The sequence below is a fragment of the Canis lupus genome, chromosome 9 (genome assembly GCF_011100685.1).
Source record: "Canis lupus familiaris isolate Mischka breed German Shepherd chromosome 9, alternate assembly UU_Cfam_GSD_1.0, whole genome shotgun sequence".
In the NCBI taxonomy this organism is placed as follows: Eukaryota; Metazoa; Chordata; class Mammalia; order Carnivora; family Canidae; genus Canis; species Canis lupus.
In genome coordinates this window covers 40,026,804-40,043,643 of record NC_049230.1, presented here as the reverse complement: position 1 = coordinate 40,043,643, position 16,840 = coordinate 40,026,804, and the positions used below count along the sequence as shown (strand labels likewise).

At 42.3% G+C, this 16,840-nt stretch overlaps 1 protein-coding gene across 3 annotated transcripts in view; it reads right to left on the bottom strand.

Annotated features, from left to right (window-relative positions):
* Window positions 1-16,840, bottom strand: part of ASIC2 (acid sensing ion channel subunit 2) — a 1,001,679-nt gene that overhangs the window by 12,088 nt on the left and 972,751 nt on the right. For all 3 annotated transcript variants that reach the window (XM_038548136.1, XM_038548135.1, XM_038548134.1), the window contains exons 4-5: window positions 2,287-2,437; window positions 255-311 (exon numbers count right to left, since the gene is read on the bottom strand). In XM_038548136.1, coding sequence (XP_038404064.1) covers window positions 255-311; window positions 2,287-2,437 — 208 coding nt within the window. The remainder of the gene's footprint in view (window positions 1-254; window positions 312-2,286; window positions 2,438-16,840) is intronic.

The following is a 16,840-nucleotide window of genomic DNA, read 5'->3' as shown; positions in this document are numbered from 1 at the left end:
ATCTCTACTTGCACCTCTCTACTTTTCTTTCTTTCCCCCAGTGCTTGGTCAGCCCTCATCTACCTGCCTGCATCCCTGCATCCTTCCCTCCCCACCCTTATCTCCTTCCTCCTCTTCTGTCTCTGCAGTGCAGCCCCCACTCCCTGTCAGCCTCTCCTCCCGCTCTTTTCCTTCCCCCTTCTGCCCCATTTCTCCCACACCCAGAAGGCCTCTGAGGTCTCAGCCCTCCACTCCATTTGTCCCCCAGTACTGACCTAGGGCAGGCTCTGCACACTCCTTGTGCTGCTCAGGAGTACAGAAAGGGGCATCCCCTGCAAAGAAGAGACACAGGGAGAGGTACTCAGGCAGCAACACCTCCCTCCTGGGTTGGTGGAAGGGAATGCATCCTGCCACCAGGAGGGGCAGTCAGAAGGGAACCACCCATCAGAGCTGCCTGTGGGCAATTGGGCTGTAGTGTACCCAGAGCCAGGGGGTTGGGTCTGCTCTGCTCTGTGAGCTTGAGCAGTTGATAATAGGGTCCACCTAGCTAACTTCTCCCAGATTCCTGTGCTGCTCCAACCAGCTCAGATGGGTGATAGGTGAGAAGGCCTGGGTGGCTGAAAGCAGGGAGGTGGCGGAAAGCACCTGCTACCTCTGGCACGCATCACCGCCTTTAACTCACATGGATACCTTCTCAAATAGGAAATACTGTGTCTGTTTTACCCATATGAAACTTGAGGCTTAAGTATCCGGCCTTCCCAGGACACCAGAGCTGGCAGTGATGGAAGTGGGCTCTGACCCCAAGGCCAGGGCTCTTTCCCGAACACCCCTCTGCTGTGAGAAAGGGCTGCTTTGTAAATCTCCTCTTGCTCTGCCCTTAATTCCACGCTAGTAACTGAGATGCCATTAACAATGTCACGAGTGGAATGACAAAAATCTGCTGCTTGCTTTTGGCTCAGATTCCATGGGAGAACCGCACTGGCTGCTGACCCGGTCTGAATATCAGGCAGGTAACATTCATCAGTGCTTTATTCTCCTTTCTGGTCTCTCAGTAATATATCCAGAACCCCTCCTTTTTTCCTTTTGCCAAGTGCTAAAGTTAAACCTGCCATACAATGTCCTTTCCATACTATTTCCCTAGACATCTTTTTCAAGAGCTGAGCTTGTAGGCTTCCTCCTTTCCAACAAGAACAATTTAACTGACATGTTTCCCTTTTTGCTCTGTCTTCTGGGAGTTTTTAAAAGATCAAGGGAGGCAATTTTAAAGATCAACAATTATACACTTACATTACTAGGAAAATTGTTGGTTACTGATGGAATTATTCAGAATTTAGCTAGAAGCAGGTTCATTTCAGCAATGATTGCACAGAAAACAATCGATCATGAACTAAATGTCTGACATAAGAATTTAGTTAAATAAATTTAAAGTATGATACGACTATGAAATAGTAGCCATGAAATATAATAGCAAAGTTCCCAACATATAGTAGGTCATCAGGCAATAGTACTTTTGGTTTCCTCTCGCTATGTGCTAATACAGTGACCATTGACTTTTGCATTTTTATATTTTAGCCTAATTTTGTCCTCATAAGAACTAATGATTGTATTTTAAGAATAATGAAGGTAAGAACAGAGAGGTTTAGTAACTTGTGCCGGGTCACACAGCAGGTGAATGGAGGAATCTGAACTCCAGGCAGATGTCTCTGCCTTCAGCCTGTCGTTCTTCCTTCTGTGCTGCAATACCAAACTCTTCATGCTTGAATCAGCCCTTCCATGTCCCCCCCCCACCTCCTGCCCTTCTGCCTCTGATTAGCTGACTATCTCTAATGAGATCATCAATGAGATGGCTACATGCCTTGTTAGTCTGTCAACACAGAAATGTGTGTCTGCACATGCACATTTATTTGCTGGCTGATGGACTTTTGCCTCATCTGAAAGAATGCTAGACATTTGGATGCAAGAAGGGAACCATCTGCATGAAAGCAACAGACACCTGGATGTTTGAACAGGTACCACACCAGGTTTTAGAATAGTAAGCACTCAGCTACCTGGACACTGAACTCTAGGAGGTAAGAGCAGCCAACTTATTGCGCACTGGGAGGAACAGTTTTCAAACATCTGGACACTTCTAGATACCAGGATGCCGCCTTGGTTGCTAGACTAGATATTTCTATCTGCCTCCTAAATGCTTGGTACCAAATACTAGCCTTCCTAGAACAGCATCTCTGTGGATCCTTGTGGAGTGGGTATAGTGTTTCCCATAGGATGAGAAGTGCAGAGAAGGTCCCAGAGTCCCCTGGCACTGACCTGGCATGTGGACCATGCGGCAGTTGCAGTTCTCCACGATGTAGCGCGTCTCACAGTCAATTCGACAGGCGGTGATACTGTAAACAGGAAAGAAGTCGAGTCCCATCTCTGAGGATCGGCACTCACCCCACGGTGGGGGCAGGTATGTGAGCTGCAAGACAGGAGGTGGGGGCAGCAGTCAGCCCTGGAGGTTCAGCATCATCAGCCTCAATCTCTCATTCATTCATGTATTCAATCAACAATTATCGAGTATCTACTACATACATGACAATCTAACTCCATTGACTCCATGCGCTTTCAGTCTGGCTCCAATACTAGTTTTCCTGTCTTATGACCTTCCCATAAATGCTGATCTCAAAGTCTCGTATACATGCCATGTGTCTTTTTAGTGCCATATTTGTCATCTCAGTTCTCTTGGAATGACCCAACTAAATTCTACCCTCTTGACTGGGAACATTGGGACTCTAGATCCAGACCTGGGAGCCAAAACCTGCAGGAGGGTCCAGGAAAAAATGCAGAATCAGTGTTATTTATCATCTGTGGCCCAGACTAGAGCAACTCCCCAGTGTCAGGCTATGGACCAACTCTTTTGGGGAAAATGTCATTCTTATTTTCAGAGGTCCAATGGCCATAGAACGCTGTCATGCCTACAGTATCTGCCAGCTGGGGATGGGAAAGGTGACAGATGAGGGAAACTAATGGCTGTGAGCACTTACTATGTGTTAAGCTCCAAGCTAAGTCCTTTATACCCATCTTTAAAAAAAAATGGAAGGGACGCTTGGGTGGCTCAGTGTTTGAGCGTCTGCCTTTGGCTCAGGGTGTGATCCTACGTTTGGGGATTGAGTTCCACATCAGGCTCCCTGCATGGAGCCTGCTTTTCCCTCTATGTCTCTGCCACTCTCTCTCTGTGTCTCATGAATACATAAATAAAACCTTAAAAAATTGAAGATAAAAAAGCAATAAAATACATGTGTTTTCAGAGCACAGTTCAACAAATTCTGAAAAATGTGTATACTTGTGTACTTACCACTTAAATAAAGACCTAAGAAATAAAACAATTACTTATTTATTTATTTGGGGGGAAGGGGCAGTGGAAGAGGGAGAGAGAGAATCCTCAAGCAGCCTTCCCACTGAGTGTGGAGCCTGGCATAGGGCTTGATCCCAGGACCCTGAGATCATGACCTGAGCTGCTCAAAAGTCGGCTATATAAGAGTTGGCTGCTCAACTGACTGAGATACCCAGGTGCTCCAAGACTTAAGACATTTTTAATCATCCCAGAGAGCTCCTTTCTGTCCCTTTCTAATCAACCCCTGTGCACCCAGCCAATCTCTGTTATGGATTTTACAACCATAGATTGGCTTTGTGTGTTCTCAAACTTCATATAAATGAAATCTTACACTAAGTACTTTTTTGTGCCTGGTTTATTTCGCCCAACATAATGTTTTTGAGATTTATCCACATGGTTGTGTGCATTAGTTCATTTTTTAAAATTGCTAAATAGTTTTCCAGGTACAAATACACCACAATCTGTATCTGTTGACCTGATGGTGAGCACTTGGATTGTTTCCAGTTTTTGGTAATTATGAAAAAGTCCCTATTAACATTTATATACAAGTCAAGTCAGTTTTTGGACACATTTTAATTTCTCTTAGCTAAATGGCTAGGAATATAATAACTGATTCGTAAGATAGGTCTAGGGATAACTTTATAGAAACTGTGAAACTGTTATCCACAGTGGTTGAACTATCTTTCATTCCCACCAGGAGCGAATGAGAGTTCTAGTTACTCTGCATTCTTGCCAAATCTTGATTTTGTTCATCTTTTTAATTTTAGACATTCTTGTAGGGTATAGTTACATCTCATTGTTGTTTCTATTTGTAGTTCTCTGATGATTGATGATCTTGAGCACAATTTTATGTGCTAATTGGCCATTCATATATTATCTTTTGTGACATGTCTTTTCAAGTCTTTTGCCCATTAAAGAAACTTGCTTACTTTTTACTTTTATTATTAAGCTGTAAGAGTCTCCGTATGTTCTGGATACAAGTCCTTTGTCAGATATATGTACTGAGAATATTTTCTCTATATCTCCTATAGTTTGTGGCTTACTTTTTCATGTTCTTTTTTTAGATTTTATGTATGTATGTATGTATGTATGTATGTATGCATTTATTTATTTATTTATGAGAGAGAGAGAGAAAGAGAGAGAGAGAGAGAGAGAGGCAGAGACACAGGCAGAGGGAGAAGCAGGCTCCATACAGGGAGCCCGATGCAGGACTCAATCCCGGGTCTCCAGGATCAGGCCCTGGGCTGAAGGCGGCCCTAAACCACTGAGCCACCCAGGCTGCCCACTTTTTCATGTTCTTAATGGTGTATATTTTCCCTATGTTTAAAATCCCCCATTAAGATGTTATTTACATATAATAAAACTACATTTTAATGCACAACTTAATGAATTTTTACAAGTGTGCACATCCTGGTAACAACCATCCTAATGGAGATGCAGAACATCTCCATTAACCCCGAAAAATCCTCTATTTGCAGTTCCCTCCCAACCCTCAGGCGATCACCAATCTGCTTTCTGTCATAAATTAGTTTTGCCTGGTCTAGGATTTTATATAAATAGAAGCATGCAGCATGTACTTTTTTGTGTCCGCCTTCTTTCTCTCAGTGGAATGTTTTTGAGATTCATTCATGCTCTTGCATGTCTCAGTAGTTCATTCCATTTTATTGCTGATTTTTACTTCTTCCTTTCTGGTCTCTATTTTTTAATTTATTTTCTTGCTTCAGTGCATTGGCCAGAAACCACATATTGTATAACATTGGAAAAAGCTGAAGAGAGAGGCTATTCTTACCTTGTTCCTGATTGTAGGAGGAAAGGGTCCATTACTTCACTATTAAATATGTTAAGCACATATCTTTTTTTCTTTGATGCTCTTGTCAGATTGAGAAAGTTTTCTACTAGTTCTGGGTTGAGGAGTGCTTTTATCTTCAATGGGCATTGAGTGTTGACAAATGTATTTCCTGTTTCTGCTGAGATGATCACATAATTTTTCTCCTTTATTTTTTCAATATGGTGAATGATATTGATTGATCTGTAGATGCTGAACCCATCTTGCATTTGCAAGCCCCACTTGGTCATGATTTATTATCCTCTTTATATATTGCTGTATTTGATTTACTAATGCTTTGTGGATGATTTTTGCGACTATGCTCATGAGTGATGCTGTATTTATTTACTTTTCTTGTAATGTCTGGGTCAGGTTTTGGTATTGTGGTTATGCTAACTTCATAAAAAAAATTTATAAAGTTCTTCCTTTTTCTCTACTGTTTCAGTTTGTGTAGACTTGGTATCATTCCTTTCCTAAATGTGAAGCCATCTGGACTTGGTGATGATGTGTGTGTGTGTGAGATGATTTTTAATTATGAATACAATTCCTTTAGTAGATTTAGAGACAATGAGACTTTCTATTTCTTCTTGTGATGGTTCTGTTGTGTTGTTTCCCAAGGAATTTGTTCATTCCATTGACATTTTTTAATTTATTAGCATACAGTTGTATGCTTTTATCTCTTTTATCTCTTGTCATGTATTCTTTTATCATTTTTAAAATGTCTATAAAATTGGTAGTAATGCCCTTTCTTTCATTCCTGGTATTGGTAACTTGTGTTACCTTTTTTCCTTATTGTTTTTGATTTCTAATTTAATGATGCTTTGGTCAGGAAGCATACTCTCGATGGTTTCATTCCTTTAAAATTTACTGAGATTGATTCATAGTGTAGCATATGGTGTATCTTGGTGAATGTTCCATGTACACTTGAAGAGTATGTGTGTTCTGTAATTGTTGGTATACAAGTTTTTTTTTTTTTTTTTTTGGTATACGTGTTTTATAAAAGGCAATTAGGTCAAGTTGTTGGATAGTGTTGCTCAAATCTTCCATATCTTTATTGAATTTTTGTCTGGTTATTCATCAATTGCTGAGAGAGAAGTGTTCAAATCTCTAAGTAGGAATATAGATTTGTCTGTTTCTCCCCTTTGGTCTGTCGATTTTTGCTTTGTGTATTTTTGAAACTTATCATTAGGCATATACATATTTAAGGTGGTGATATCTTCTTGAGAAATTGATTCTGTTATCATTGTGAAATAACCTTCTTTATCTCATGCAATAGTTTGTCTTGAGGTTTACTTTGCATAATATAGACATACCAGCTTTTTTATGCTTACTTTTATCTTTTCCCATTCTTTTAATTTTTTGGCCCACCTTTTTACTTTTAACCTATCAGGATATTTTTATATTTAAGGTACATCTCCTGTAGGCAGTCTATTTGAGTGCTGCTATTTTACCCTATCTGACAATCTCTGTGCTTTAATTGGAGGGTTTAATCTATTTACATTTAATATTATTCTTGATATGGTTGAGTTGAAGTCTGCTATCTTGCTCTTCATTTCCTATTTGTCTCCACTGCTATCTCTTCCTTTGTTCTACTTTCCTTGACTCCATTTGGGTAACTGAGTATTATTTTAGTAAATCATTTCATCTCCTCTATTGGCTTTTGATTTATACCTCTTTGTATTATTGTTATTTTTAGTTGTTGCTCTAGGATTTACAACATGCATCCTTAACTTATCAGACTCTATTTTGAATTAATATAATACCACTCCACATATAATTCTATTTACATCCCTTCCTATCCTTTATGCTATTGCTTTCATATATTTTACTGTTACATATGTTATAAACACTATAGTACACTGTTATTATTTCTGCCTTAAGTAGCCTGCTGACTTTTAAAGAAGTTAAAAGGGGCAGCCTGGGTGGCTCAGCGGTTTAGGGCCACCTTCAGCCCAGGGCCTGATCCTGGAGACCCGGGAGTCCCACGTCGGGCTCCTTGCATGGAGCCTGCTTCTCTCTCTGCCTGTGTCTCTGCCTCTCTCTGTGTGTGCCTCTCGTGAATAAATAAATAAAATCTTAAAAAAAATAAAGAAGTTAAAATAAGAGAGAAAATTTAGGTTCAAATTTAACTATATATATATATACCATTTTCACTGATCATCATTTTTTTTTAAGAATTATTTATTTGAGAGAGAGAGGGTGAGTGGGAGGGGCAGAGGGAAAGAGAGGGAGAATCTCAAGCCAACTCTACACTGATTTTGGAGACTGACACGGGACTCGATCTCACAGCCCTGATATCAGAGGCAGAGCCAAAACCAAGAGTCAGATGCAAGATTGCACCACCCATGCACCTCTGCTGTTCATCGTTCTTTTGTGTAGATCTGAATTTCCATTTGCTATCCATTCTCTTTAGGCAGAAAAACTTTATTATTTATTGTATTATAGGTTCATTTGTGGCACATAGTATGTTTTCATTTATCTGTAAGATGTGTTAATTTTTATTTTTGAAATGTATTTTGGCTGTGCATAGAATTCCAGGTTGTTAAGTCTCTTTTTTTAAAATTTTTTAAAATTTTAATTTATTTTTATTTTTTACCATTTCAAAGATGTTCCACTGTCTTCTGGCGTCTATTGCTTTTGATGAAAAATCAGTCATTTATTTTCATTGCTCCCTTCTATGTATTATGGATCTTCTTCTCTGACTACTTTTAAGATTTTGTTGTTTGGTTTTTAGGATTTTGACTATGCCATACTTAGATGTGGTTTTCTTTGTATTTATTCTACTTAGAGATCACTGAGGTTCCTGAATCTGTGGAATAATGATTTTAAACAATTTTAGATTTTTTTCTCCTTCATTCTCTGTCTTTGATCTTTCTGGGATCCTATTTATATGCATGTTGATCTGCTTGATACTGTTTGACAAATCACTGGGACTCTGTTCACTTTTATTAGTCTTTTGCCCCCTCTTTCTGTCTCATTTGAATAATTTCTGTTAATCTGCTTCAAGTTCGGTGTTCATTTATTGTTTTCTACCAAGTCTTCTGATAATCCCATCCAATGTTTTTTTTTTTTTTTTTTTTTTAAGATTTTATTTATTTATTTGAGAGAGAGAGTGAGAGAGTATGAGTGGCAGATGAGGGGAGGCAGAGGGAGAGGGAGAGGCAGCCTCCCTGCTGGGCAGGGAACCCAATGCAGGGCTCCATCCCAGGACTCTGGGATCATGATCCCCGCTGAAGGTAGATGCTTAACCAACTGAACCACCCAGGCACCCCGCCATCCAACGGTTTTTCTATTTTAGATATTTATTTATTTATTTATTTATTTATTTATTTATTTATTTATTTATGAGAGACACACAGAGGGCAGACATGGGCAGAGAGAGAAGTAGGCTCCCAGTGGGGAGCCTGATATGGGACTCAATCCCAGGCTCTGAGCTGAAGGCAGACTCTCAACTGCGGAGCCACCCAGGTGTCCCTATTTCAGATATTTATATATTTATATAGATTGACCTTTTTAAAAAAAGTTTTCACGTCTTGTCTAAAAGTTTTTTATTTATATCTCTTTCTGTAGTTAGTTAACATGTTTATCATTGTTATTTTAGCGCTGTTCTTTCAAATTCCAACATGAGCTTACATGCGGACCTGTTTCTACTAGTTGTTTATTTTTCTTTTCATATTTTCCTTCTTTTTTCATGCATCTAGTAGTTTTTAATTACATATGGGAGACATAGTCCTTTTTAATTGTATACTGGACATTGTGAATAATTCTTTACAGTGACTCTGGATCAGTTATCTTCCTCTGAATAGTATTGGGTTTTGTTTTAGGAGGCAGTTAAATTAATGGTGAATCACTTTGATTTGGTGGAGGCACTGTTTAGGCTGTGTTTATAGATGGGCATATTTTAGTTTTGTCCTTAGTTCTGGACTGTAGCTCTTTGTCTTGGGATGTGATCTTAACTCCTAAGGAATCTTCTGGGATTTCAGTGCAAAGTCTGAGGTGTTTATCAAGTCTCTCCAATTTGGTGGGACTTGGATTTCAAGTCTGTCTCCCCCTAGTGGCAGCTGCTGAAATTACTGCCTTTTTTTTTTTTTCCAACTTGTTTTTCTCCAGGGCTTCTTGGAGTCTCTCCTCATTTGTACAAAGTTTGAGGTTCAGTCTAGGACTTTAATGGGGCTTATATAAAAATCTAGGGGCTCCACATCTGGGGAACCGTCCTTTTTAGGATTTGTTTTCCTAATATTTAGTCTCTCAGGCAATCCTTTAGCTCTCGCTTCTGACTTTTTAACTTAAAGGCTGCTGCTTCCTGCTTGAACTCTGTCCCCAGGATTTCCTTAGAACTTGGCATGCCTTCAAGGAGAGGTCAGGTAAATAAATGTGTACTTTACTCAGTGTGGTTTCCTTCCTTCAAGGGCTGTGTATCCTCCCGTTTCTGCCTAAAGCTTTTAGCTTCTCTCCAGTGCCTTCAAATAGTAGCTTTAAAATATTTTGTGCAGAGTTTGTAATTGCTATTTCCAGGGGTGTTTGTCTGATATAAGCTACTCCACCATGACCGAGAACTGAAAGCCTTTATATTTATTTTATTTAACGTTCACAGGACTCCTTTGAGGTAGATGTTCTTATTCTCATTTTATTAATGAGAAACTTGAGTATTAGAAAGGTTAAGTAGCCTGTCCAAGACCACGAACCTAGTTGGTGGCAAAGCCAGCCAATCGACCTGGGAATTTCTGACTCCAACCTTGTGCTTATCACACTACATTGCCTCTATAGTAACTTGGCGTGTGTGGGGGGAATACTCCAAGGACGTCTTTTTTCAGAGCCTTTCTTTTTCTTTTAATCTAATGGTTTCTTTCTTTTTCCATTCTCATGGTTTGCTTTACTCTTTCATCTTTCTTTGGAGTTCATGATTTGACTGGGCTTTTGCAAAAAATTCCTGTATGACCTTGGATAAGTCATTGCTCTCTTCTGGACTTAGTTTTCCCATCTGTAAATAGGGAAGTTTGAAGGTGGGTGGTATCCTCTGATTAGAATGTGTTGGGTCCCCTATGTTGCTCATTATCGGATCATTAAACACACAAACTATCTTTGAGAAAAACTAAGCATGACTTTTGGCAGGGCTGAGGATCTAAAAGGATATAAATTAACTCTGGAGGGGGAGCTCATTTCTTTTTCTTCTGTTAAAACAGGTTCTCACAGTGGGTAGACCAAGAATGTGGTTGGTAAAACTCTGATGGTGATGAGCCAAAGTTTATTTGGGGTAAACCACTTCCCTTTTGTTGCAGAGGTCATGATCCGGATACCATGGCTATTCTGCTGTGGCTGGTTCATCATCTGTTCCATCAGCTTTTCTAAAGACTCACAGACCCCAGCAGCTGGAAAATTACAGCACGTATGACATCAATTCTTGCTTACCAAGAGTGTCTGAAAGTGGGTTAGAGTATTTGTTTATCCTGGGCAAGCAAAGCCTCAGGGGGACCCTGAAGCACTGTGTTCAGTTATCTGAAGGGCTGTCTCAGGGAAGAATGAAATTTGTTTTCTGCCTTCCCAAGGGAAAGACAGATACAAGAAAAGCTGTAATAAAGGAAATGAAGACGATGATAACTTTTTTTGATGTTGCTGGCACCGTGGTTGGCACATTACATGCATTATTTTAATCGTAAAGAAGGATAAATTCTGGCTCAACTTTCTAACCTACTAGTATGATTCAATAATAGAATCACTGTCTTGAGAGTGAATTTCCCATCATGAGAGGTATTCAAGCAGAAACTGCGTGAATCCCTGGCTGGGATGGGAAGAGAGAGATTCAAGCATTGGGTGTGCAGTGGATGAGATGGCTTCTAAGGCCTCTTAAGTCCCTGTATCTAATCATAGATCCTAAATCTATTCTTTTAATTTGAGGATTAGAAGTAGTGGAAGGAGCTAGATAGAATCTTGAACCCCAGTCTTTCATGGGCCAGCTGTGTGATCTTGGGTAATACCCCCTACCTCAGCTCTTAATATACTCATCTGATCAAATGAGATTAGTGCCCTGTAGCCAGCAGGTGCTCACCAAGACTTACTTCCCAGCTGCCTCATGTTTCTCTGCCCTTTCATTCATGCAACAATCAGCTCAGCTCCACCTCTGCTCTCCTACAGTTCAGTTCTATAGACCAGCAATCTCTGCCCTTTTAGGGTTGCGTTACTTTGAGGTGGGATTATTACGATAAGAACTCTGGTTAAGTCCAGATGATGCCAAGCAGCTGGATCTAGGGGTCTGGAGCAGGGAGGGAGGAGAGATGCTTGGGATAGAGTCTTGAAGTGTTCTTTCATGTACGTGACATCTTACTCTCCCTTACCCTGTTTTTCCACTGTGCCATGGAACTGGGCGCTTTGGATAATTGCTGAAATTTATGAACTGAACAAAAAACTCAGCACTTTTGTGATTGAATATTTTGGTCCTTGCCTTTCATTGCTCCACTGTCTTGAGGCTTCTGTCCTCAATCGTTTTCAGTTTATAGAGAGAAGCTTGTGTTTGTTGCCTCGGTGCCTGGGGACATCCAGTGTTGTTCTTCAGTCCCTGGCTTTCCCCACCTCCCCCAGCCCACAGATCCCGAGGCGTGCCAGCAGGTGGCGCTGCAGTTAGCACAGCTGCCCAAGGCCTGTCTGCTGGTGGAACAACCCAGAAGGAGTCAGTGGGTTTCCTTCGCCAGGCTCTCTGGCCTTTTCCTTGTCTACAGCCCACACTCAGGCCTTAGCTGGGATGCTGCTGTCGGGGCACTGGGGCTGGAGAGGTGAGTAAAATGGGGCTCATGTTTGCCCAAGCCCTGCTCCTGATAACATTGTAGGGATGTCCCCAGATGCCAGGGGCATGTCCTCTGCCTCTTCCCCTCACAGCTGAAGGGTAGTGGGCAGAGCACGGGGCCATCATTGACAGGCTAAGTTACCTAACTACTCTGGGCCTCAGTTTCCTGAGCAAAGCAGAGCTAATAATTTGCAACTCACAGGGCTTCCTTGAGGGTTAGATGAAAGTAGTCACGGTACCTTGCACAGTATTTACACACGTCTGTTGCCTTTAGGTTGGGGAGCCACCTATAAAAGTCCTTTATTCAAGATGACAGTCTGGTGGCTGGTCCCACATGGCTGTCCTAAGTGGCATCTCTTCTCCAACCTTACCCATAACTCTCCCTGCACACTGGATCTCATGTCTCTAGTACAGGGTCTGGGACATAGGAGGTGCTTCATACTTGCTTATTGAATGAATGAATTGCCCCATCCTGCTTTCTCCTAGTCTAAGTGCAAGGGGCTTCCCTCTCCAGCTTACATAGGAGCAGAGAGCCTACCACGTTGGTCTGCATAGGCTCTGCATTGAGGTAGGCTCAGCACTGAGTCACATCCGAGTCCTGGGCTACTCAATGGCTGATTTTCCTCTGTGACCTTGGGGATGCCAGTCAGTCAACCTCTCTGGGCTTTTCTGTCCTCTCTGTAAGGTGTGGGGCTCTAAGGTACCATGCCTTGAGAGGTCTCAGGTTCTAGGATCAGGTGACCATAAGGTCCTCCTACCTCTTAGCTAGGCCCTGTGATCTTCCCCTTATTTTCCCACTTTTCACTACAAGTGCAAACTTCTGCCTCGCCCACCCAGAGCCTGCTTTCGAGACATAATTTTCAGTTTGACATTTTTATTGAATCCTGCCAAATGATTTAGTATGTTCACAAATGATTATATTGTGCTTCTTTTAAACAATATTAAAATCAAATAAAATACTAAAATCAAATCTCCCAATCAGTCAGTTGCAAAGGCAGCAATGGAGTCTCAGGGGAGATAGGAGACATGTCCTTGTAGGCAGCACCAAAGAAAGCAGTGAGGTAGCTCCATTCCCTGTCCCTGTTGGCTTCACTGACAGTTCGACTCACAAGGTCAAAGCATAGGAGATGGCATTGGGAAGAAGCAAAAGTCATAGTGACTGATTAGTAAGAACACCTGCCAGTTTGAGCACACCTGCTATGTGCCTGGCCCCATAGTAGGCACTCTCAAGAGTATCGTCTCTTTCAATCCTCACAATGACCCTGTGAGGAGAAGTACTAAAAGATGGACTGTAGCCTAATTTATGGTATAGACAAAGCTGATATTTACTGAATCCTTAGGAAGCACCTTATTTATACTGACTCCTTGAATTCTCATAGCAACCTCATGAAGACTTACTGCCTTCATTGCGTATTTGGGAGGACTGGAGCATTTAAGTGACTATGGTCATGGAATTAGAACCCAGCAGTCTACACTTTTAATAACTACCTACATGCCTTGCCTAAAGAAAGAATTTGCCACAGGGAGTTGGGTCCACAGGAAGTAGAGGCAATTCCTGGCTGGGCGGGTGGAGGCTGGGGCAGAGATTTGAGAGCATGTGCTCTTCAGACCCCAATATGGGAAAGAGATTCATTGAACGGCTTAGTCCTCTCAATAACCTTGCCAGTTAAAATCTATCATCCCGATTTTACAGATGAGCAAACTTTGCTAACTTGCTCAATACCACACAGCTGAGAAGTGACAGAGTCAGGATACAGACCCAGGTCTGTCCAACTGCAGGGCTCCTGATCTGGTGTCAGGAGAGATCCTAATCTTGGCTCTGCTATTATCTTGCTGTCCTCTCAAGGGACTTAGCTTTTTCATCTGCAAACCAGGTGACTGTTTCTCCACCTCCACTCTTTGTACGTGGCAGACATCACCAATCAATCACAGATGTGGTCTTGGAGCTTAGCTAAACATTGCCGTTTGACTGAAATTGGAACTGAGAGGAAATGTATTTGGGGAGGTTTCAAATGTAGAAACCTTAAAACTACTCATTGTTGAATATTCACAAAGACCAGAAATGATAGACTATATAAAATACATAATGTGACTTCCTTGCAAAAAAGAGTAGCCATAATCTGCCCTCTTATATGGGAACATCCCTGACTGGTGTTTGGACCATCTGGACCAGAGAGGGATGCATCCAATCAGAATTTAGCAATGCCCTCATCCTGCACTGAGGTCACACATAGAGTTCTTTGCTGTACTGGCTGGAAACTAGTAGTAGTACCTGATGCAGCACTTTGACAAGCAACAACAATCAATTAAAAAAGTGAGCTACCCATGGTTTTGACTAATAATGAATAAAAAGGTGTATTCATTGCAAAAATGTCTATGAGTGGGAAACAACAAGAGCAGAAAATAGTGAATCATTTATGCAAGAAAGCAAGAGGATTTTTTTTTTTTAAAGACTATAAGTAGCCTCATTCTAACATGACTTTCACTTTGGGCCTTGCTGGCTCTAGATATGCTTCTGAAGCTCTACAAGAATCCTTCCAGGGATCCCTGGGTGGCGCAGCGGTTTGGCGCCTGCCTTTGGCCCAGGGCGCGATCCTGGAGACCCGGGATCGAATCCCACGTCGGGCTCCCGGTGCATGGAGCCTGCTTCTCCCTCTGCCTGTGTCTCTGTGCCTCTCTCTCTCTCTGTGACTATCATAAATAAATAAAAATTAAAAAAAAAAAAAAAAAGAATCCTTCCAGCTTTGGTTTCATAGGGCAGACACCCTCTGCAGTTTTTTTTTTTTTTTACCCTCTGCAGTTTTATTTTTATCCATCCATCCATCCATCCATCCACTCACACCCAACCATCCACTCATCCATCCACCCATTCATATATCCATCCATCTACCCATGCCCACCCATCCACTCATCCATCCATCTACCCATCCACTCATCTATGTATTCATTCATCCATGCATTAATCTACCCATACCCACCTATCCATCTATTCTACCTCTGTCCATCTACCCACACTCACCCACCACCCATCCATCCACCTATCCATTCACCTATCCACCCATCCACTTTCCATGTGTCCAATAAACATTTATTTAGCACCTATTCTGTTCTAGGAACACTGCTAGAAACTGAGGCTATGACAATGAATGAGATGTGGTTCCTATGACTATGGGGATTACAGACTGGAAAGAACAGACATGCACAGAACAAAACAAGTGCTATAATGGGTGACATTGTATAGAGGTAGTGAGGGCACTGATTACAGAATGGCCAGACCAGCTCAGAGTAGGGGGGCTCAGAAAAGACTTGATGGAGGAGTGGTCACCTATGAGCTGAGTCAAGAAAGACTGTGTAGTTCATTGAGCAGAGGAGAAATGAGAAGGATGTTCTGGGTGGAGGGAATTGTCTGGGCAAAGGCACAGAGGTGAAGAGAGGCCTAGCCTCAGACAAGTAGCAAGGGGAGCTTATAAGTGAGTGTCAGGAAGGATTGTGCTGCTCAATAGCCTGGGTGACGAAAATTCTCCATGTTTGCTACCGTGAATCCTATGCACACAGGGAATATGCATCACGAGTGGGAAATGACCCTTGCTAACTACCCACCCTCCCTCCCCCCACTGCAGATGTAGGAGCTGCCTCGGCAGAAGAGTGTTTTTAGTGTTTGTGCATGCCAACGCACCATTATAATCACATCTTCATCTGGACTCAATCTCCTGGGCAAGTGCAGTCAGCACTGGCAGGGTACTCGCTGGAATTTGCCTTGGTGCGTGATTTGTTGGCGGAAACAGAGAGAGGGAAAGTGTTGCTGGGATGTGGGCGGGGAGGCAGCCTCATCCAGAGGAATGAGTTTGGAGGCACACAGGCCTGGCTGGGCCGCTTACAGGCCACTGGAAGCTGGGTCCTTCCCCCTTCGGGGATTTTTCACTCCAACCCTGGACTGGGCTATTGCCTTATGTGACCCTTTGTCTTTTCCTGCCCAGGCCTCAGGGTGGTTATATCCCGGCTTGTCAGTGCCACTGGTGTTCTTATGGTATGGAACTAGGGGGTGCTGATGCCCCCAGCCCCTTCTCTGACCCACACTCTCAGCTCTGTAAGCTGGAAAGTGGCCATTTGGGTACCAGACTGCATCTCTGCCCTGCATTTTCTTCCCTTCTTCTTTCTCCTCTACCCCTTCCTCCTCTCTCTTTTTTAAATCCTCTAGTTGCATTTCCATCTAAGAAAACCCCAGTTCAACTTCCACCTCGAGTATCATCAACTGAAGAGTTGGGAAGAGGCCAGCAGACTGACCTCTCTGTATGCTGAATTGGACTATCAGAACTGCTATGGACAGCTGTGCAGGGCGTGCACTGCACAACAGCAGGAGGTTCCACTCACAGGGACTGAAGTGTGAATGTCGCCTCCAGAGAGTGCACAGGCAGCCCCGAGCAGTCTGTTCCCCTCTGCTGCCGTCCCACCTGGGGCTTCACTCGCTCCTTGGCTAGCCATCTAGCTTCAATCCCAGTCACCCCACTGTTTCCCCTTCAGATACCTTCCCTTTACAGATTGGCCTCTGTTCACAATCTCTTTTGGAATGGGGGCCTTTTATGACCTTGCTTTTTTCAATGGGTATATTTGAAACAGAAGTTGGGTCCAGGTTGAAATGTTCACTTAACAGGCTTTCTTAAAGTGGAACACACCACAATGCATTTATGACAGTTTTGTTTTTTTTTTATTTTTTTTTTTAAATATTTTTTTTCAATTTTTATTTATTTATGATAGTCACAGAGAGAAAGAGAGAGAGGCAGAGACACAGGCAGAGGGAGAAGCAGGCTCCATGCACCGGGAGCCCGACGTGGGATTCGATCCCGGGTCTCCAGGATCGCGCCCTGGGCCAAAGGCAGGCGCCAAA